Source organism: Platalea leucorodia (genome assembly GCF_965183815.1).
Source record: "Platalea leucorodia genome assembly, chromosome: 2".
NCBI classification, from domain to species: Eukaryota; Metazoa; Chordata; class Aves; order Pelecaniformes; family Threskiornithidae; genus Platalea; species Platalea leucorodia.
Genome location: NC_138824.1, coordinates 85,479,230 through 85,498,541, shown reverse-complemented (window position 1 = coordinate 85,498,541; position 19,312 = coordinate 85,479,230). Strand labels below are relative to the sequence as shown.

At 40.2% G+C, this 19,312-nt stretch overlaps 1 protein-coding gene across 1 annotated transcript in view; it reads left to right on the top strand.

The window, feature by feature from the left end:
• The window catches only part of MAP7D2 (MAP7 domain containing 2), a gene marked incomplete at both ends in the record, with an annotated part of 85,816 nt that overhangs the window by 35,877 nt on the left and 30,627 nt on the right, over window positions 1-19,312 (top strand). Inside the window, 2 exons of the mRNA XM_082304503.1 lie at window positions 14,459-14,536; window positions 17,796-17,959. Coding sequence (XP_082160629.1) covers window positions 14,459-14,536; window positions 17,796-17,959 — 242 coding nt within the window. The remainder of the gene's footprint in view (window positions 1-14,458; window positions 14,537-17,795; window positions 17,960-19,312) is intronic.

Sequence of the window (19,312 nt, the reverse complement as noted above, 5' to 3'; positions counted from 1 at the left end):
CAACTTCCATAATTTTGGATAGATTTTCTTGAGTTGTCGCAAGTATTCTTTTTTCCCAAGGCCATCCTGTTATGGGTAGCTAGGGCCTTGAAGATAGAAAACTCTTAATGATGTAGGGACGTCATACACCGAATATGCTGTATTACTCAAGGCATGCAAATGAATAAGGATTTTGATACAAGTCTTAAGTGCCTGGCTACAATTTCAAGAATTCAGTTGTCTATATTTCTTCAAAAAGAAATGAAGCATAGAGGATCACACCTATCTGCCTGTCCATCCTTCTTCCTTCTCACCAATAATTAGCTGTTGAAACCATCAGTCAACTTCAACCAAATTTGACAGAAATTACAGTAAAGGGTGCTATATTTCTGCAAAGATGGTAAAAACAGGTGATGCCACAGAATGCAGTAAAAGCTCACCCCATATTGCATGCCATAAAATTCACCACTCTCAGGAGGGAGTTGATTATGAATGCCCTGACCTCCAAGAGCACTTCAACAGAAACTTGCATCTTGATAGACACAAAAGAATCTGGTGTCTAGGCACAGCCCCATAGGAAATGAGGATTTTTAGTGCCCCATAGAGTTTTTTTTCCAAGTCACTTGTTTCAAGAATTTGAGCTACCAGAAAAATAAGATTCTGTGGGGCAGTTTTCCAGTTCTGCCCTTACATACGAATGAGAACAGAAATTTGCTGTGCAAAGTCCTACAAATTCAGGTGCAAGAACTAGCAGCATTTTTTTTGCATTCCCAGAGTTGTGTACAGAGGCATAAGGACTGAAATAATAAACAAATTTTGCCTTTGAACCAAACAAATAGCTTTTCTTATACTGTGATGGAAGACCCATGCAAGCCTTTTAACAGAGGTTTGTAATTTTGGACAAATACAAACCATATTTTTTTGTTAAAACATTTTAAATTGATTTCTGCTGGGTTTGTGTAGTGTTTTAGAAGTGTCTGGACGCTGATGTTGAATTGCTAACTCTAGCACTTACTTACGTGCCAGTGCTGGACTTTGTTCTGAATCAAGGCAGTCTTCTCCAGATGGTTGAAGGATCAACAGAAATACTCCCACAAATGTAATTATTTAAGTATTTGTATTTTGTTAAAAAATAATGTTTTGGGCCAGTGTCTCTGGTCCCTGAAATGAATTCGGCTAACAGTCAAAAGAAAACACCATACCTGTAGAGTATATGTGCAAGTGCCTGTGCGTGTCTAAAGACTGCAAAATGGTTGTGCCAAGGGAGATGCCAGCCGAGTCCCCGCCGTCCCCCCCAGCACCTGCCGTGCCTGCGGCACACGCTCCTGTGCTGGGCTTCCCCTCAGCTAGGGCAGAGGCAGTCTTGTCATGGCAGTGAAAATTGCACGTTATTGACTTAAATACATCTCTCAACTTCTTTTTCTTTGGGCCATGAAGGTCACAAAAGAGGGCAGGAGATACCTGTGCAAACTGGAGTCTCCCTTCATCCTGTGTGGCTTTGCTACACGTCACTGCCAAAGTTTAGATGAACTTTGACAGAAAATACCAAATACAGGACCTGATCTCTGTGCTAAGCAATACTTACAGCAAAGCATAGTGACCCACAATGTTTTAACTGGCTTTTTTCTGTTGGCGTAAGTGTGCCGTGGATCCTGGATTCAGTGTATGTGTTCATCTTTGCATATCATTTAAGCACTTTGCATACAGCTTAGTCACTTTGTGCAGGTAGCATTCACTTCTGGTTTATCCTTTAGTTTTACAGATTTGTGTAAATCTTCATAAAAGCTCCAAATTCTTACCCTGAAAAAAAAACCTTTCTCTTTTTGAGACTTGAAGAATGGGTGGATGCACAATCCACTCATCTCTCTTGTGTAGAAAAGTGTTGGTTTGCTAAAATGTCTTATTCATTCTGCAGGTTAAGAGCTCCACGTATAATGTGATTTGTGTTCTGAATTTGCATAAACGAATAAGGCAACTTATAGTGGGAACTCAGTGACTAATTCTCTGAGAAATTACAGATTAAACAAAGATTTCTCTTTTGCAGTGGTAAAAAGGTAGACTTAATCTTTTTAACACTTTAAGTACTGAAAATCCACCTAAATACTACTTAAGAACATAGGTTCACATAACTCTTTCAAGGGATGCAGAAATGATCAGCCTTATTTGTGTATCAGTCCACCTGTATATTGTCTCTTGCCCTCGAAAAATACTCTTCCATAGTCCTGACTTAATAGATCTAAGGCCTTCGGTCTGTTTCCACAAAATGCAAACGTTGTCTTTCCACCGGAACAGAGCAGGATTTAGGCAAGGTGGGCGAGACCCAAGGCATCTCAATGTTACAGCTGTGACTGTGTCTCATCGTCCCCCCCTGTTGGACTCCAACAGGCTGCACCAGCCCCATGCATAGATTAGGTTGCCCCTGTCAGTGTTAAGACAATCTCCACTTTGGGATATTTCCTAGACATCTAGAAGCGCTAATTAATTCAGACCCATTAACAGAGTTCAAGGTAAGAATTGAATGACGTTCTCGCTTTTGGAGCCTTGTCCTTTTGCGGGGGTTTGTTTGATTTTTACCAAAGGCAATTAATATTTTCTATCCACCGTGGCTAATATTAAATAGTTGGATCAAGAAAAATCGTTAGAAATGATCATACAAACATGCATTCATTACATACAAAAGGATGTATGCAAATATAATATTTTTGTTCTCTTTGTCTGGGGCAGTGAGGTTGCCAGCGCTTGGTCGAGTCTCAGCAGCGTCTTGCAGGTGGAACTGCATGCACTGAAAGCTTCGTGCTTGGTGTTCCTTGAGAGTCAGAAGCTCACAGCTGAAGGACAGGTGGAAGACTAGGCAGAAGTTGCAACAAGGACATGTTAGGCTCTTGATGGAAGACCTAGAAGGATTAGATTCTCAGACGAGATCAAATAACTGCGTAAGCGCCAGAGGGAAAAGTTCATGTTCTGGATTTAAATGGGCAAATATTTGGATCCTACCACTAAATTATATGATGTATTAAGAATTATATCTAGGGGCCAAGACTGGGGCATCCAAAAGCAGGAGCTGTATGGAATACACTTTGATAAAATGACCAGAAACACAGTTAAAACTCTTAAGTCTATACGTAATGCTATTAATATGAAGTACATTGGCATAGTACACCTACTAAAATGCAAGAAAAAAGGTTGAAGACAGGCTTCTAATTGTAAAAGCTTTTCCTCCCTATGAGGATTTACTGTGCATGTTCCTAGAATAAATTGTTTTGGGTTTGATAATCAATGGATGTTCTTCCTCTCCCTTAAATAAATCCGTGGGGAAATATTATTAGTGTGAAGCACAGTAAAAGCAACATTTTAACTCGCTCCTAATCATAGTCAAGTCCACAGAGGATGAAGTTCACTTGATCTTGTCAACTCTGGATTAATCAGCTTTGTTTCTTTTTTGAAGCTTTTGCCAAATCACAGGGAAAACGTGCTTTATACAGCTGGTAGCTGCTTCTATGTGGAATAATACACTGTTTCAGTGATGTACCAGGTAGGGGCAGAGCAAAGTGGAGGTGATTTAGGTTAGTCCTTGATGAGTGCATGCCATGTTAGTAAGTCATCAGTGCTTTATAATTTTAGAGAAAGATATATATAAATGGAAAATTGCATATGGATTCTTCTTTTGTTAAATGCTCTATATTCACTTTGCTCACCACAAAAAACAAAAGAGAAACATCCTAAAGTCTTCTCCAAATCTTCAGTCATCACTGACTTAATGATGGAGGACAGGGTACAGTGAGAAATGAAGGTAATGTTAAAAAGTTAATTGTACTGTCTCGGGGGGAAAAAAAAAAAAGTAGGCATATCACGGAAATAAAGGGCATGCTGGCAACACTTCGCATCTCTGTAAGCATTGTTAGAAGCCAAATATGTTTTCTTGAGTCTCTAAATAAACCTTTCCTACAACTCAGAGCAAATCCCAAAGCACAGATATCTCTATTGCAGCTTCTATTAAATTAGACCTGAAATGAAAAAAAAAGTTAGTACAAGGACTCTGCAGAGCCATCCCTATACATACATCTGCAGTGGATTGTTTCAGGTCAGTGCTACACTGTACAAATTGCCACCTCTGAAATGCTCGTTCACCAACCCTCTGTCTCCCCAGTGTCAGTCCTTTATTTGTAGATAGTAACCTTGTTTTATCATTTCTTCAGTGGTTATCCTTAAATTTTTTTAATGACAGTTAATGAGAATATACTGACAGATCTGTGTCATCATTTTTACTCAAGGCTCCAGAAGAACACTTTCTGGCTGAAATTGGTTAAGCAGCAAGCTGTAGTTTTGCCATGTCATGCCTTCATATGGGTACTTGGACATCGAGGTTAATTAAGAGTTTGATTATAGGACTTCTTTTTATCTCTACCAGTTGGCTCATCTGCAAGCAGCTGCTTTCTTCCAGAGGCCAGTGGTCATCTGCTTTGCTCTGCAGCCTCGCAGGCAGAGACGACACAGGAATGCAAGGTGTATGGAGGCTGCTGGGGCTTCCCCTGAAACACTGTCCTGTGACCCCCAAGTTACCTGAAACTGGAGGTTTGCAGCGGCTCTGTACCAGTGCTGTGAAAGTTTCTTTTTGGATAAAAGGAGCTCTGGCAGCAGAATAATGGACTTCAGCAGTATGCTTCAGTGCCTTGAGCCAGGCAGCTTGACACATGCTCCAGGCGACTGCCACGGTAGGAAAATCATCCCAACTTTCCTCTTTGCCGCGAAGCAGAATTTTAAGAAGGGGTCCTGGCTGCTGGCGCGGTGGGCTGCAGGGGTGTCTGGGCTGCGGCTGGAGGCAGCACGACTGCTCGCTGCTCAGGGGAGTATCGCTCGGGCCCTAAGGCCAGCGACGCTGAAGAGCCTGAGCATGAAGGCAGGAGCTCTGCCCAGTATGCTCTAACTTTTCTGAGTACTCATGTCAGGTAAGCTGTCTATTTTCCCCAGATAACCATCTTTACAAATACTGGCTCCTGCACCCCTTGGTTTTAAATTACAGCATTGGAAGTCGCTACGAAGGTTTGAGTAAGCGTTAGTCGTTGTCAGCAGAGAAGAAAATCACAGTAAGATGAGAGGGCTGGCGCACCTCAGCTGCGGGTCATCTCTTTGCCCACGTGGGGGCTGTGCAAGACTGCAGTGGCTGTAGAGATTTCCACAAAAGCTCTTGCTACCTGGATCTGGGAAAGCAGTTCTGTGCTCTCCCATCACTTCTGCTGTCTTCATGCACTTCAGCTACCGTTTGAGAGTGCAACACAGCAGTGAAAACTGTAAAACTGCCAAAGCGTGTGATCACTATTCAGTGCTGTACACCCGCAAAGCCAATTAACTTGAATAGGAAATGGGTTTTAATGTGCATTTGGGGATTACAAGCTAGCTGGAGGTGGGAGAAATGGTTATTTAGAGTTTCCGTCTCATTTGCTAATGCTAAAAATATCAGAATCTCTCAGTGAAATGCTAGTTTTCACTGATCTCTGGTTATCTAATACCTAATAATAAACGTATAACATCAGCAGATGTTGATACATAAATGTGTATTGCAAGTCCAGAAACGCTTCTAATGAGGAACTGAAGTGTGTTAGACTACACTACAGACGTAAAGCTTTTGTTTCTAGTTCATTTTGGTGACAAAAGTTGTTGGAAAGAAATTGAATTTCTTTCATTTTGATGTGTATGTTCCTAAAATGAGGTTGTTCAGGCTGAATTCACTGAGATGGAGAAGAAAATGTATATGATCCTAAAACATTTCCCTTAGATAATTTGGGCAAAATAACTATGACTCAAGGCTTACTGTCTTACAGTGAGGCTTTTTCTTGCAAAGGTCATAAGGTGAGGTGAACTAGGCAAGCAGTATTTACAGTATTTATAGATACTCTCCTTCCAACAAATGGGTTTTCCATTTATTATGATAGTACATGAGTGCTAGGATGTCTTTTTGGACTTGGGTGGGGCTTGCAAGGGCTTCCTGATCCTAGCAAGATATTTCCATCTTTTCTGTTTTAACAAAGTAGTTCTGCTGAAGTCAGTGAAACTAGTCTGTGCAAGTTAGTAAATGCATAAATCCTAAATACATGTTGGGACAATTGCTAATTCAGGAGATACGCAGTGAGCGAACGAAAGAAGAAAAAGTTTCTGTAGTGGAAAAAAAAAATTGTTTTGTTTGTAATGTTTATGGGTTTGGGGGTTTGCTTGTTGTTTCAGTATGTAATTTCCAGATAGTGCCAGCAGTTATTCCTTGGTGAACCCTACTTCCATTTACTTTCAAAGTGTTAATTGTGAGTTAGAAGCAGTATTTGTTTTTGTTTATTCCTTTTTTTTTATCCATTCCAGAATGCATAGTCTTTCCTTCCAGAAAGCTGCTGATTTGATTCCTGCCCCCACCTGAAAAGTACTGTGCTGAAAGTAGCTTGTGATTGTGCACAGAATTTTAAGATGACTTGCTCAGGGAGCAGGTATGAAAAGGATGGCTTTCTTTGGACACGGGGTGTGTGTAGGATGAATCCGTTATCAAGAGAGTGTCATGCATGCATGAATTCCTTTTGGATTACGTGCTTCTCTTGTTCCATTCCTCGTTATAAACCTTGTGTAGTTAGCCCTTTCCCCCTTCAGGTACCTATGTTATTATTTTTGGTTAATATTCTTGAGGTCTTTTTCTGATAATATAATTAAAGTTGTGACCGGATCAATTTTAAAAACAATAATTTTCCTACACCTTAATAAGTGCATCTTCAAATTTGATTATCTATCTTTTACACTGAGAATTTCTATGTTTACTAGATAAATTATTTTTTTAAAGCAAGTTGTGGAAAAACAAAAACAAAACCCAAAAAGCCAAACAAAAAAAAAATCACCCCTCAGACTCCAACTGTCCCAAAGCCCTCTCACCCCCCCCCCCAAAAAAAAAAACCAAGCCCCCGAAAAAGTCCTGCTTAGACTATTTTAAAGGATAAGTCTTAAAAATCATTCATAGTTGTGATTCTGATGTTGTGCAATGTCCTTTTTTAAATAAAACAGCTTTGGAAATTGTCTATAAACTTAGATCATACTGCAAATGTGTAACTCAAATCAGTTGCAATTAGGAAAATGACTAGACGTTTTGGTAAAAACAACTATATATGAGAATCTTCAGGCCTCTTATTTTTTTGCTACTTTTCTTCTCCTTTCATCTATTGTTGCAAATTTCAGAATTTTTGGTCAACTCTCGACTTTTTTGTAGGAACGTCTTGATACTAAATTCTGCTTCTGCTGATATTCTGCAAAAGACAAGATTCTTGAGATTTGCATGAGAGCAGGAGTGGCATGAATGTCTGATCGGGTCCCCACCTGCCAGGTTGCTCTGGAGCCAGTGGTAGAGCTGTGCCTACTTTGATCGACGGCTACTACAGCAGTAGCTACTTTGAAAATAGCGTTAGAGCATTCAAGAACTGTTAGCTAAGGCTCTGGACGCGATGTTTACACATATGAACATTTTATTTCATATTAACATTTTATATAAGGCTATTGACAAACAATAGTTGCCTGTTTGTCTTCTAGCAGAGGAATAATCCTATTTGTAACTAATTGCTGGTTGAAAGACGTATAATAAGCAAAAGGAAACCCCCTTCTTTTTTGTCTCCTTTCTCCCTCCCCCTTGTGAATCAAGAGTCTTGGAAAGTGTTATTAGTGTAGAGTAGTTTAGTGTAGTAGTAGTGTAGAGTAGTAGTGTAGTTATTAGTTGGAGTAGGATGGTGAGGCAGGTCTGTCCTTTATCGCTATTTACTATCTGTAAGTGTCTTTGCACAGGATTTATTCTTCAGCATATAATATCTGATGTACATGTCCACTATGTAATAGTTAGTTAACTCAGCATGTGTGTGTTTGCATGTACGCTACGAAGATGAACTTCTCAGAGAAATGACAGTACTTCTAAAAGTGTTTGAAAATAACTTTTCATTTAAGCTTCAAGTGAAGTTACTGAAGGTGTTTGCAAGTTAGCTGCAGTCATACAATAAATACAAAAATAGGTATGAAATAGAATTTGTGTTCAAGTATATCAATATCTGCTATTAAAATTACTATTCATGAATAATAAAAGATTACAGAACACGATTAAGATTAAAATTTTTATATCTACTTGAATAAAAGTTCTCTTCATGCGTAATATTCATTCACATAAAATAGACTTTTTGAAGACAATTTTTCAACTGTAGTAAGGTTGAAAGGATTAATTGGGATCTATATTGACAAAAGTAGGAATACAGAGTTCTAAAAGAAACTGATGAACTTAGAAATTATATATTTAACCTTCTGTCTTCATGAACATGAGTGATGCAGGGTTTATTCTGAAAAAAATGAAGTTAAAAAAACCCCCATGGTTAAGTTATGGCTGAATCTCCACCATTTGCCTCCCTTCTGTGCAATTTTTGTAATTGCCCCCAGTAAGAAGCTGAAGGGACAGGCTAGAAGGGGAAGAAGATCTTACCTACAGGTTCCAAATGGGTCTGGGGTCTGGTGTAGTTTGAAAAACACACCGATAAATGTTTGCGTGTGTTAAATCTGGGAGAAGGACACTGGCAAGCTCTGGTTAAGCCTCTGGACTCCTTTCTACCTGACAGGTTACAGAAGCACATGCATAGAACAGCAATGTAGAACACACACTGACATAGTGCTGCTGCTTTGTATGTGTTTACCATGCAGTGGGCTGTCTAGTAGGGACCTGTTCAGTAAACTAAATTATTAATCTGGTGTTGTTATTTATCTACTGTTTTCATAAGAAAAAACATTCTGCTAATGTATCTTATCAGTTCCCCCAGTGATACTGAGGTGCATCTGCTCTGTCTGCCTGATACTGGAGTCTCCACGGGGCACTGTTATGGCTGCGCACGCTGTTTATACGTAAAGCACGCAATCCCATGGAGCTGATGAGGTGTCTGTGGGCTCATGCAGAACTGAAAAGATATGCCTTTTATATTTTAGCAAGTTTTTCCTCCCCATGCAGTAATTAAGGTATTTTTGTTATTACATGTGATCACCAAATTAACTCCGTAACTTTAAAATGATACATAAAGTCTATTTGGCCAGCATTTTGGAGTGATTTCACCTTAAACTTAAGCATACCAGTAGGATATATTTTGCTACTGTAATCTTTGTGTAAGTATGGTGTACAGCTTAAGTTCTTGATTCAAACAAATAATTCGAAGATTCAGGCTGGGGATCAGGAACATAAGGTGGGTAGCTAGTGACATTTTGTGTCCTAGCTGTTTAACCAGAGCATGCAGGTCCCTGACAGCTCCTCTGTCCTATCTGCCAGGCTATCTCTCAGACAATTAGCCTGGGGTGTCTGAAATGTCACTGTGTTTGGCAACTGAGTCTGCCTTTAATGACTTCATCTACTTAACATCTTTATAACAACAGATACCCATCCCGATATTTTAATTGGACATAATGGGAAATGTCCCTTTCTTCTTTTCTGGTCATAGTTGAAGTCCAGCCTGGCAAACATAAAAATAGAATTAAGTAGCTGAAACTGGAAAAATACTGATTCTTTGTATTTAGATTTTTGATTGCAATACAATAAAGAGCTTTTTTAATTAAAGAAAAAATTTTAAGAGACAATTATTAAAAAAGAGGATGATCCACTAAATCTTACTCAACATACTTGCAAAGCCCTTGTGGTGTTTGTGTGTTGACTACTTGAAAGCCTCTCAGCAATATACCATGATCAAAACTTAGAAAAAGTGCCTTTTGCCAATAGAAGCTGTCATTCAGGTCCAGTCACATGCACTTTTCTACCTTTTTTCCCCTCAGAGTGTAGTCAGTCACTGAAAACTTGAAGAATATAACATTTCTTCATTCAGTAGTACCCAGAGGGAAGCAGTGGCAGGTGGAAAAGTCTGTTCTTTATTGTCTCAGAATAGTCTCAAGGGAGAGAAAGCAGGTTTTTTAGGGAGCAAAACCTTGCTTTTATAGATTGAGATTATATTATTTGAAACAATGGAATTTGCCAGCAGAATGGTGGGTGTAAGTGCAGTGATATCTCTGTCTGGTCTGCTCTGCTCTGTAGACCACTTTACCACATGCCTTGCAAAGCCACCCATTGGCAGAACTGCATCCGAACTGCAAATTTCACCAGCACAGCAACGTTGGTGTAGATGACATATGCTGTGGCAAAGGTCTAAATATGTTGGACAGCATCGTGTAGAGCGGGCAAAGGTCTAAACGTGTTGAACATGGTCATGTAGGACAGCCAAAGGTCTAGGTATGTTGAATGCTGTTACGTAGAGCTGGCCTCAGATCCCCAGCTGCCTTTCCTTCTGTGTTGGGATGCCTGCTATGAAGGACTTTGATATCTGCTATATATAAATCCATTGTGAAACCAAATACCGTGGGATATTATAGAGCACAGAAGTGTACGTGGGTTCAACAACGAAGTAGGAAAAAAAATTATGAGTGGAGGCCCTACTCACTGGTAGTTACTCAGGTGCAAATCTCAGGAGAGGTGTCCAAGCAGCCAGCTGGTCCTTCTGAGATGTACTCTCAGCTTCCAGTGACCTGATTGTCCTGCTCGAGTACTTCTTTTCTCAGCCAGAAACAGGATACGGATTTCAAAAGACAGAGCCTGCCTTGTGTCTCGTCGGGACATGACAACCTTCCTCTCTGGCTTGAGCAACCACCAAGAGGCTTACACAAGCAGTATGTGGAGCAGGGCAGAGTGTGTGTGGACGTGTTCTGGCACTGTTTCATCAGTCTGAATAGGTTTACGTTGCCCATCAAAAAGGGTTGAAGCAGCAATTAACATGTCAGTTTTTACTTCTGTGAATATTTATTTCAAAGTAACATTAAAGTATTGAAAGAGTCCTGCAGCATTAGCTGGTATATTACTGCTGCAGGACTACTGCTGACGTTTTAACAGGTTTTAAGTTACCATCTTTTTCTTTAGAAATGCTGCTTGTAGCAAAGTCCCAGAGGGGCAGCTGTCCCTCTTCAGTCGAAAAATGAGGCGCAGTCTCAAGGAATTAGCCCAGCAGTTAGATGCATGCCTTTGAGAGTGGGGACTCTTTGGAAAAGGCACTTTTGGGGAGGGCTGGGAGATGGAGTAGAAGTAGCAGTAATTTGTGTGTGCGCGCATGCTTCCTTACCGTAAAGGCTTTGATGTTGTTACTTGGGCAGTTCCCTTATTCTCCTGCAAGTCTGGGAATAATGGGGTTTTAGAGATTTTCTGCCAGGGTCTCTTTGTATTCATTACTCAGGTTGGCAGAAGGCACAACCAGCCCGCGCTAACATCCGGACTCTTAAACATGTCGTTTGCTGCTACACGCCTTTCTAACTGAGGGATCAGAGGCTTAGCTGTAAATATGAGGAAGGCTCAGGATAAAGCTGAGTATACAGAGTATTAACCTGAGGTCACTTATCACAGTGAAAGCTTTTTTGCTGTGGGGTTTTCTTTTTCGTTCAAACCTTGTTCTGCCCTCTGCTGGCACTTCGTGTTGTGAAACAGAGGTGGCATTACGTTATTTTCATGGTAGAGTTACCTGTGCTAGCTTGCAGAATTTGAATTCCCGTCATTAATCAAACTTCTTGCCACAGGTAACTGCTGTGTCCATTACGTTTATAATGTATATTATATGAAGATGTGTAGTAAATACGCTAATTTTGGCCTTAAAAAATCATCCCAAGGTACAAGTTATTACCCAGGGAATAGTTATTCTGCCCTTCAAAGCTATATTTACTTTCTGAAGGCAAGCAAATTTCTGGGTTTTGGCAGGCGTGCTGATTTGTGAAGTCAAGTACTTGAGTTAAGAAATGCTAGTACTGAGGATGTCTGCACTATGTTAATGCTACCCTTGCTGCATGCATATGCATTTGATGCCTGTACTTACTAGATTGTGTACTATTTTCCTCCACACCGTTTTTTGCATATTGGTGTGTTGCACATGTAATGAGCAGCAATTCTGTGTATTTGTTGTTTCACCTGTGACATAGCCAAGTCTGGAGTGCTGTTCTCTAAGACAGACTTCAGATTGTAGTTCTGTCTACTTTCCGGTTCCAGAAAGAAATGAAACAAGAAGTAGTAATCGCTTTGAACTTGGCTCACTTCTTGAGGAGGTTCATCCTATGCACCGAATAAATGAAGGGACCTAAAAGGGAAAAATGCATAATATATGGGTAAAGGAGGCAAAATAAGGATTGTGCAGACTGCTTCAGTTCTGATACATCCTCATTTCTTAAGTATCTGGCATTATGGCCTTCGTCGTCTTTTGATATTACCTGGGTGGGGTTGAGACATCCAAACTCTTGAGAAAGCCAACCTAAAAAATTGTGCATTGACCTTGGATAGCTATGGCAGTTGTGAACAAGGCCAAAGCTTTCAGATCCACTTCTGCCAGCTGTGTTAATGAAGCAGTAAAAGTAAAGTTTGCTGTAGTTTTATTGACAAGCATAATGGGACATATTTTTGCCAGTGGGTTTCATTAGTTGCTGAAAGGAGGAGTGATGAGAGTCAGTGCAGGATTTTTGTGAATGTAATCCATGGGTATGGACTGTCTTGCTATTCCTCTCCCCATCCCTCCAGCTTATCCCCATCCTGGTTTCCATACTTCAGGTTCCACCTCTCCATCTGAGTTATAACCCTTGCCTCAGAAGACCTTAACTCCTGCCTCTGCTTGCCTCTTTCCCTCTCTCCAGCCTCCACTTGCTCCCAAGCTCAGTCTTCCCTCTTCCCTTGGGCTCTTGATCCTGTCTTGATTTCACCTCCTCTGCTGCTTCTGGCCTAAATTGTAGGTTTCAAGCTGTTTTGACTTTCAGATCGCTGAAAAACTTTCCATTGGAGCTATAATTTAACTATGCTGACAAAAGGATTCCCCTTCTTGGTTACTTATTGCAGGGCCCTTCAAAGTAGTTGCAAACCTTTGCCATGGTTGCTTTCCTGAGCCGCCTCCTCTTCTCTCCTCCCTCTTTGTCAAATCTGAAAGTAAATGGCAGCCAAGCGAACAAACAAGTGGACTAGTTTGGAGGTAGGATGAGTCTTTGTTAATAAATAGATATTTATTTGACCCACAAATTCTAGTTGTAATTAACCAGCTGGGAGCTATAATCTCAATTTTCCAGAGGCTTGGCTGCTGTCAGGTAGTCACCATCTCTGTGTGCAGAGGAGGATTAGAGATGGTGTTTGAAGGTGCTGCTTGGGGAAAAAGCAAGCTGTTATTCTAATGGGGGACAGCTGAGACCTGCGTTTTTCACCAGTCCCAAGGGACCACCAAGGCTGGTTTTCAGCCTTCCTACAGAACCGTGCATGTTACGGAAAGGCACTTGCTATGCAAAATCTTTGCTTGCCCAGACAGGAGGCCCTTGGAGAGGAGCCTGCAAGTGTGACTTTTCAGGAAGAGAGTCGGGGTTACAGTCTAAGTAACTTTTCCACTCATATTTATCTGATAAAATTAACAACGGCAGTTCTTAGAGCAAAAGGGAAGGGGACTTAATTATAATTCAGTAACTCCGTAGGGAGCCCAAATAATGACTGCAAAGGATGTAAACTGTGCTGTGAGACACCATGCCTGTTTGCATTGCAGCCCTGCTAAGACCCCAGGAAATCCTGAAAGCAAAGAGAGAAAGGAGGGCACTGGAGGCCCTGTCAGCTGTTTTAAAAGGATATCATCCTCTAGCTGGTCTATCAAGTCACTAGCTGGTGGGCTTACCCATGGTATTGCAGAAGGTCCATCTAAGGGCTGGCTGGCTTGCTCGTTCCAGGGCACGCAGGCAGGTGACCTCGAGGCACCTCGTGTGTCACGCTCCGCCTGCCTGCTCTCTTAAATTGGGCTTTTTGGTAGCTCATGCTGTGCAAAGAACTGGGGTGTCTGGATCCAGGTACAAAACATCCTTAGGCAACCTCCTCCCAAACAAGTAACCTGCTTTTAGAGACCAACTCGAGGAGGAAACAAAGCGTTTCCTCCCTGGAAAAGAGGGCAGGAGGGCTGCTGCCTCCGTAGCCTCATCCAGCACTAATTGCTGGTTGTCGCATGGAGCTGGTGCTAGTGGTTTCCTGTGGGCAAGGAGGCTGTGGGGCTGTGTTCACGTAGCATTAGGCTATAAGAGAGCTGCATACCGCTTTTACTGCTTTCCTGAACTCCCTTTTTTTTTTTTAGCCAAAAACTTTAGAATGAGGTTATTACCGAAGATGAATACATGTTAATTGCCGCCTTACGGTTTTTCCCAGGAAAGTTTTAAGTTTTAAAACAAGCACCGACAGCATGCTTGTTTGCTCTGAGAAGAGGAGTCAGGCTTTGACACTGAGGAACTGTGCTTGGGGTTCGGCAGTAGGTAGGAGACTGTGCTCAAGATGTATCAAGATGTATTTGTTGTTGCTGTTAAGTGCAGTAGATATGATTTTTTTTGGTGGATTTTTTTTTGTTCTTTTGGATGCTTCTTTAGTTTTACTAACACTTTTTTAAACACGTTTTTTTCTTCTCTCTCTCTCTGACTTCAGCCATTGATGGATTTCTAAAAACCGATGAAAGACAAAGACTGGCAAAGGAGAGAAGAGAAGAAAGGGAGAAATACCTTGGTAAGATGGCAGGAGATGTATGTATTATTTATGTATATGTGTTAATAGGCTTAAGTTACTAACATGGCATTTTTCTGTTCTGAATTTTAAACGTTGTGGTTCAGTCTGTTCCTAGTCTTTATTGCTTATATTACTACTTTTAAATTATAAAAAATAAATTAATCTGTCTTCTTTGATTTCCATTTGAGTATTTAATATTCTGTAGTTAGAAGCTGACTTTCTTCTTTGATTTATGTACTTTTGAATATAGATTTATGTGGAAGATATTGAATGTTAGGATTCTGATTTGTAAAAATACCAAATAAGCCTTGAATAATACTCAGGATAATATGTAAGATGATTTGGTGAAACAGCCTCAATTTTAGTCTATTAAGTTTTAGCCATATTAAAAGATACCACGGAGTTGTATCTGCATAATGCAGATACTTCTCTGTAAGTTTTAAAATGGTTAATCTTTCAAGAGAATGAGAAAAATTATTAATTCATGTCCTGAATAACGTAAGCATTGATTTCAGGGTTTTTAAAATAGTCAGTTGTTTTTAATCTACTAATACCTCCAGGGAAATGTTGAGGAAATCGCTAAATAAATATATTTAACAGGGTATGTATATACACAGTTAATGTCATATATATATATATATATATATATATATATATATGAATGAAAGTGGCTGTTCAACATTGTTTTGGACTTTCTATATATACATATATATATAAATAAAATGTTGAACAGTTAACTTTACTTTTCCTCATTTTAATAATAAGAAAGGCCAGTAGCGCTGTTCCTTAAGGTTATATGACAATACCTATCAGAAGGAATTGTCAGTGGTTTATGATTTTGTAAAATTTAAACTAGGCATATATTTTGAGGAAATGTCAACTAAAACAGTATGGACACCTGTGAAAAGAATCATAGGAAAATACTGTTTTTCTTGCAATAAATAAACAAACTGTTGACCATTACTTGACATTTTTTTAGTACCGTGGGCTGGGTGAGCAAGATTCCTTTTGGTAGTTCCTGTGAAAAGCTGCTGGTATATGGTACCTAATATCCCCAGAGGCTCTGTCTGTATGAGGCATGCACCAGCCTGAGTTGTAGCTTACATCTCTTCCAGGTATACTCAGTCCAGACTCTCTCTTCTGCCCTCTCGATTATCTCTTCTTTGCTGGTTCCCGAGAAAGTGACATGATGAGTGGATTGGAAAGGACTTGGATTAAAAAGCAGAAGAGGAGATGAGAGGGAAAGTGAAAGCTGGAGAATCTGGGAGTGGTTGGCCCAGGGGATTTGGAAGGTGTTGACTGCAGGTCTTGTCTTCGGACATCATATGTGCCTCCTGGAAACATACTTTTTTAGGGTTAGGACCATTTCTAGAGTGGGGAGCTCTGGGTTTTGGTCACAGTTTCTCTGTGGCAGATTTCTTTTAGAAGTTCTGAAAAAAACATTGAGTTCCCCAGAAGGACAGATCTTTATGCAGCCAGCAGGTACTTTGCAACAATATGGAATAACCTTTTCACCAAAGCCAAAACTCATTAGTTTAGTATCCCTAAATTAAGGAACAAGAATTGTATGTATGTCCATGATGACAGAATGGTTTGCTTCTCTGTCCAGAATCAGTCCCAGGTTTCACCTGCTTACTCAGAAGGTAATCTTAGCACAATCTCTGGACACCTCACTTGATTTTTGGTTTTTATCAACTCCAGCATGCTGTTTTCGCCTGCTCTACCTGATGTGTCTAGTAGTCGTTAATAATTAGCGACCGGTCGCTTGTCTTCCACTGTCTCTGAGGTAACACTTTATCTGTTGACAAGTCTGATTCTTCGTGCGTACAAGTCCAGGCTCCCCTGCAGCACTGACACCCCTCTCATACTGCCCTGTCCTGACGGGTGAGGAAGAGTGGATTCTCATAAGGCAAAAGGGGAAGACAACATCAACTGTATTTCGAACAAGAGTAAGGCAGAAGGTGTTCTGTAAAGCAGGTTGGATGTGAGGAAGAAGTCTTTTAGGAGGATCCAGCGTTCAAGGGAAAGAAATGCAACTGTTGGAAAAGGATCTGGTGTTGGAGGGACTCTGGCTTTAAACCAAGGGCTTGAGGGTGGAGTGGGGCTAAGAGGGACTGACGTTCATGGCTGTGGTTAAAGAGTCTGGGGGCAGGAGCTGAAGGAAAACGGCTGATCTGAGAAGAGGGAATGGAGATGCCTGGGCAAGAGCCTAGGACTGATGGGAAGATACTGAGAGAGAGTTAGAAGGGCAAAAATTTGCTGTACAAGGAAACAGGAACTGAAGAAGCAGACTGAGGCTGAATAGGTGAGCAGGATGAAGGACTAGCTCTTGTATAAACAGTGTTAATTCTGGCTTTCCCTAACTTTCAAGTTCTTAGCCTGGCAACTGTGAGAATATTCCTTCTTTGATATCAGCTGTATGTGTGTTGGTATGTGACATTACAGGCTTGCGTGTATATAGGCATGCTTACTGAACTCCTCTTTCCTACTTTTTTATGGAATACACCTGCATGAGAAGTGGATTTTTCCTCGTGATTTGTCACGTTAACTTCTGCTACTTGTTCTCCTATGTAAACCTGAAGCAACAGTCCTGTACGAAATGTTGCAGTCTGAATTTCTGTAACAACAAGCTAATGTCTCAAGAAGATGATTATGACTCCAGTTGGAATAAATGACTGGGAAAACCCTCAATAACAGAAGTAATTTTTTCTTTCATGAAAAGAGGCAGAAGTGGATAACAATGTAGCACCAAATTATGAACAGAATGGTATATTTTCAAAGCTTCATAGAAAATTTAGCATGTGTTGTTTTCATGTATTTATTTTGAAGGCAGCCCCATAATGAGAAGCACAGTTTTAAAGAAATTCCAAGGGCTTTTGCTTCAACATATGTAACTGATGCACTTTAAAACCTACTCAGAATATTTGTTATGTCTGAAAGAAGAATTGGCTTTAAGCTACAGAGGGATTTGAAACATAAACAAAAAAGAGCTGTTAACTATTCTGTACACTGTTTTTACATAGGTAAGGGGCACAAACTGTCACCTTGTGTAGAAAGGGTTTCCCTATTTATTTATTGAGCAAATCACTTAGATTTACTAATCATTCCAGCACTTCTGTGCACTATATTTTTGATCTTAGTGGACTAAAACCACGTGTACTTCTATTTGTTGTTTTACGTTATTGTGTCATGTTATTAAATAATTTTAAAGCAGAAGAAAATTTGCATAGAGTGAAATGCACCTTTTTCTCTGCCTAAGCTGCTAGGGAACAGCAGATACTGGAGAAGGAGAGAAGAGCAAAACTTCAATATGAAAAGCAAATGGAGGAGCGATGGAGAAGACTGGAGGAACAGAGGCAGAGAGAGGAGCAGAAGAGAGCAGCTGTTGAAGAAAAACGGAGACAAAAGCTTAAAGAGGAGGAGGTAAGGCCCACTGGGAGATGTATGGCAGAGTAACTCTGTATAGTAGCATTAAACATAGCTGAATATGGACTTGATTTTTTTTTTTTTTTTTTTTTTTTTTGGCCCAGAGACATGTGGGCATTACTTTAGGAACTGCAAATGTACATCGCCACAGCTATAAGTACTCTGCTACTGCTTGTACATCAAAAACGCTTTCCAAAGCTTTTTTTTGTCTCTTGATTTTTGTCTGATCTCACCGAATAGTCATCTACTTATGCTAAGATATCTGGGACTCTGACTGTCAGACAATAAAGCACCAGCTTTCCAGAAGGTAGTTTTTAAAGATGAGTGTTTCCATAAAAGGGAAAGATTTTTCTTACTGTTCTGTTTCCTGTCCATGACACTGAAATAATGCTTATGAAAATGTGGTGTTTTGTTTTTCCTCAGTGACATAAAATCAGAAATTCTTACTTAAAGCAGTGAAGAATCTAGGCTGGTTTAAAATTCTAGCACAGAACAGAATTAATCATATATCTTTTGAAGAATCTTCGTACCCTTCCTCTCCTCTACTCTCCCTGCTGAGATCGTTTAAGGTTCTTTTTTGCTCTAGTGAGTCCAATTTCTGATGCAGATCTCTGAATGCAGTGTGTGTCTCTCCACATGACATTCTGTAGAAAACGCCAGCACTGCTACTGCAACTGATAAAGAATTAATGAATTTTGGAAAAGGGGGCAGTGGTTTAAAAAAAATAAAAAAGGCCAAAAGAAGATGTTTCAGCTAGTTCCTAGATAAAAAGGCTCTAGATATCCACAGTTATTAACCCTTCTTTTTTTCTACCACTCATCTTTTGATCAAAATATCTTTGCAAAAGAGGTAAAACACTCCTGCATGGGATCAGAACAACATACTGCTGTCCATTTAAATTTTTTTGTTGTTTGATTTTTCACTTTTAACGAGAAAACAAGATTGTATCCTGCCATTCCTCTTTCAACTGCAACATACTGATGGTGGTTTCTGTAGAATAGCTGAGAATTCATTTTAAAATATTTTGTCATGTGTTTTGTTTCAAATTTTGGTAAGAAAAATGGCAAAAAACAGAAACAAAGGGTAGGGAGGTCTCTCTCCTTCTGTGGTAACATCATTGATCTGACGTGCTCCTTCCCTGGTATTTCCTGCTGTAATAACCTTTTGCAGATAAACAGAATTGATCCCATTTACTTGCCACTTTCCCTTACAACCCCTGTACAAAAACTTCTAAAACCCTCTCCTCAAAATTTGCACCGGAGAGGGGGCAGGGAGGGGGAGAGGTGTAGGAAGAGTGAGCGCCTGCGTGGTTTGCCTGTGCTGGAGAAATGAGAGCAGGGTTGTCGGACA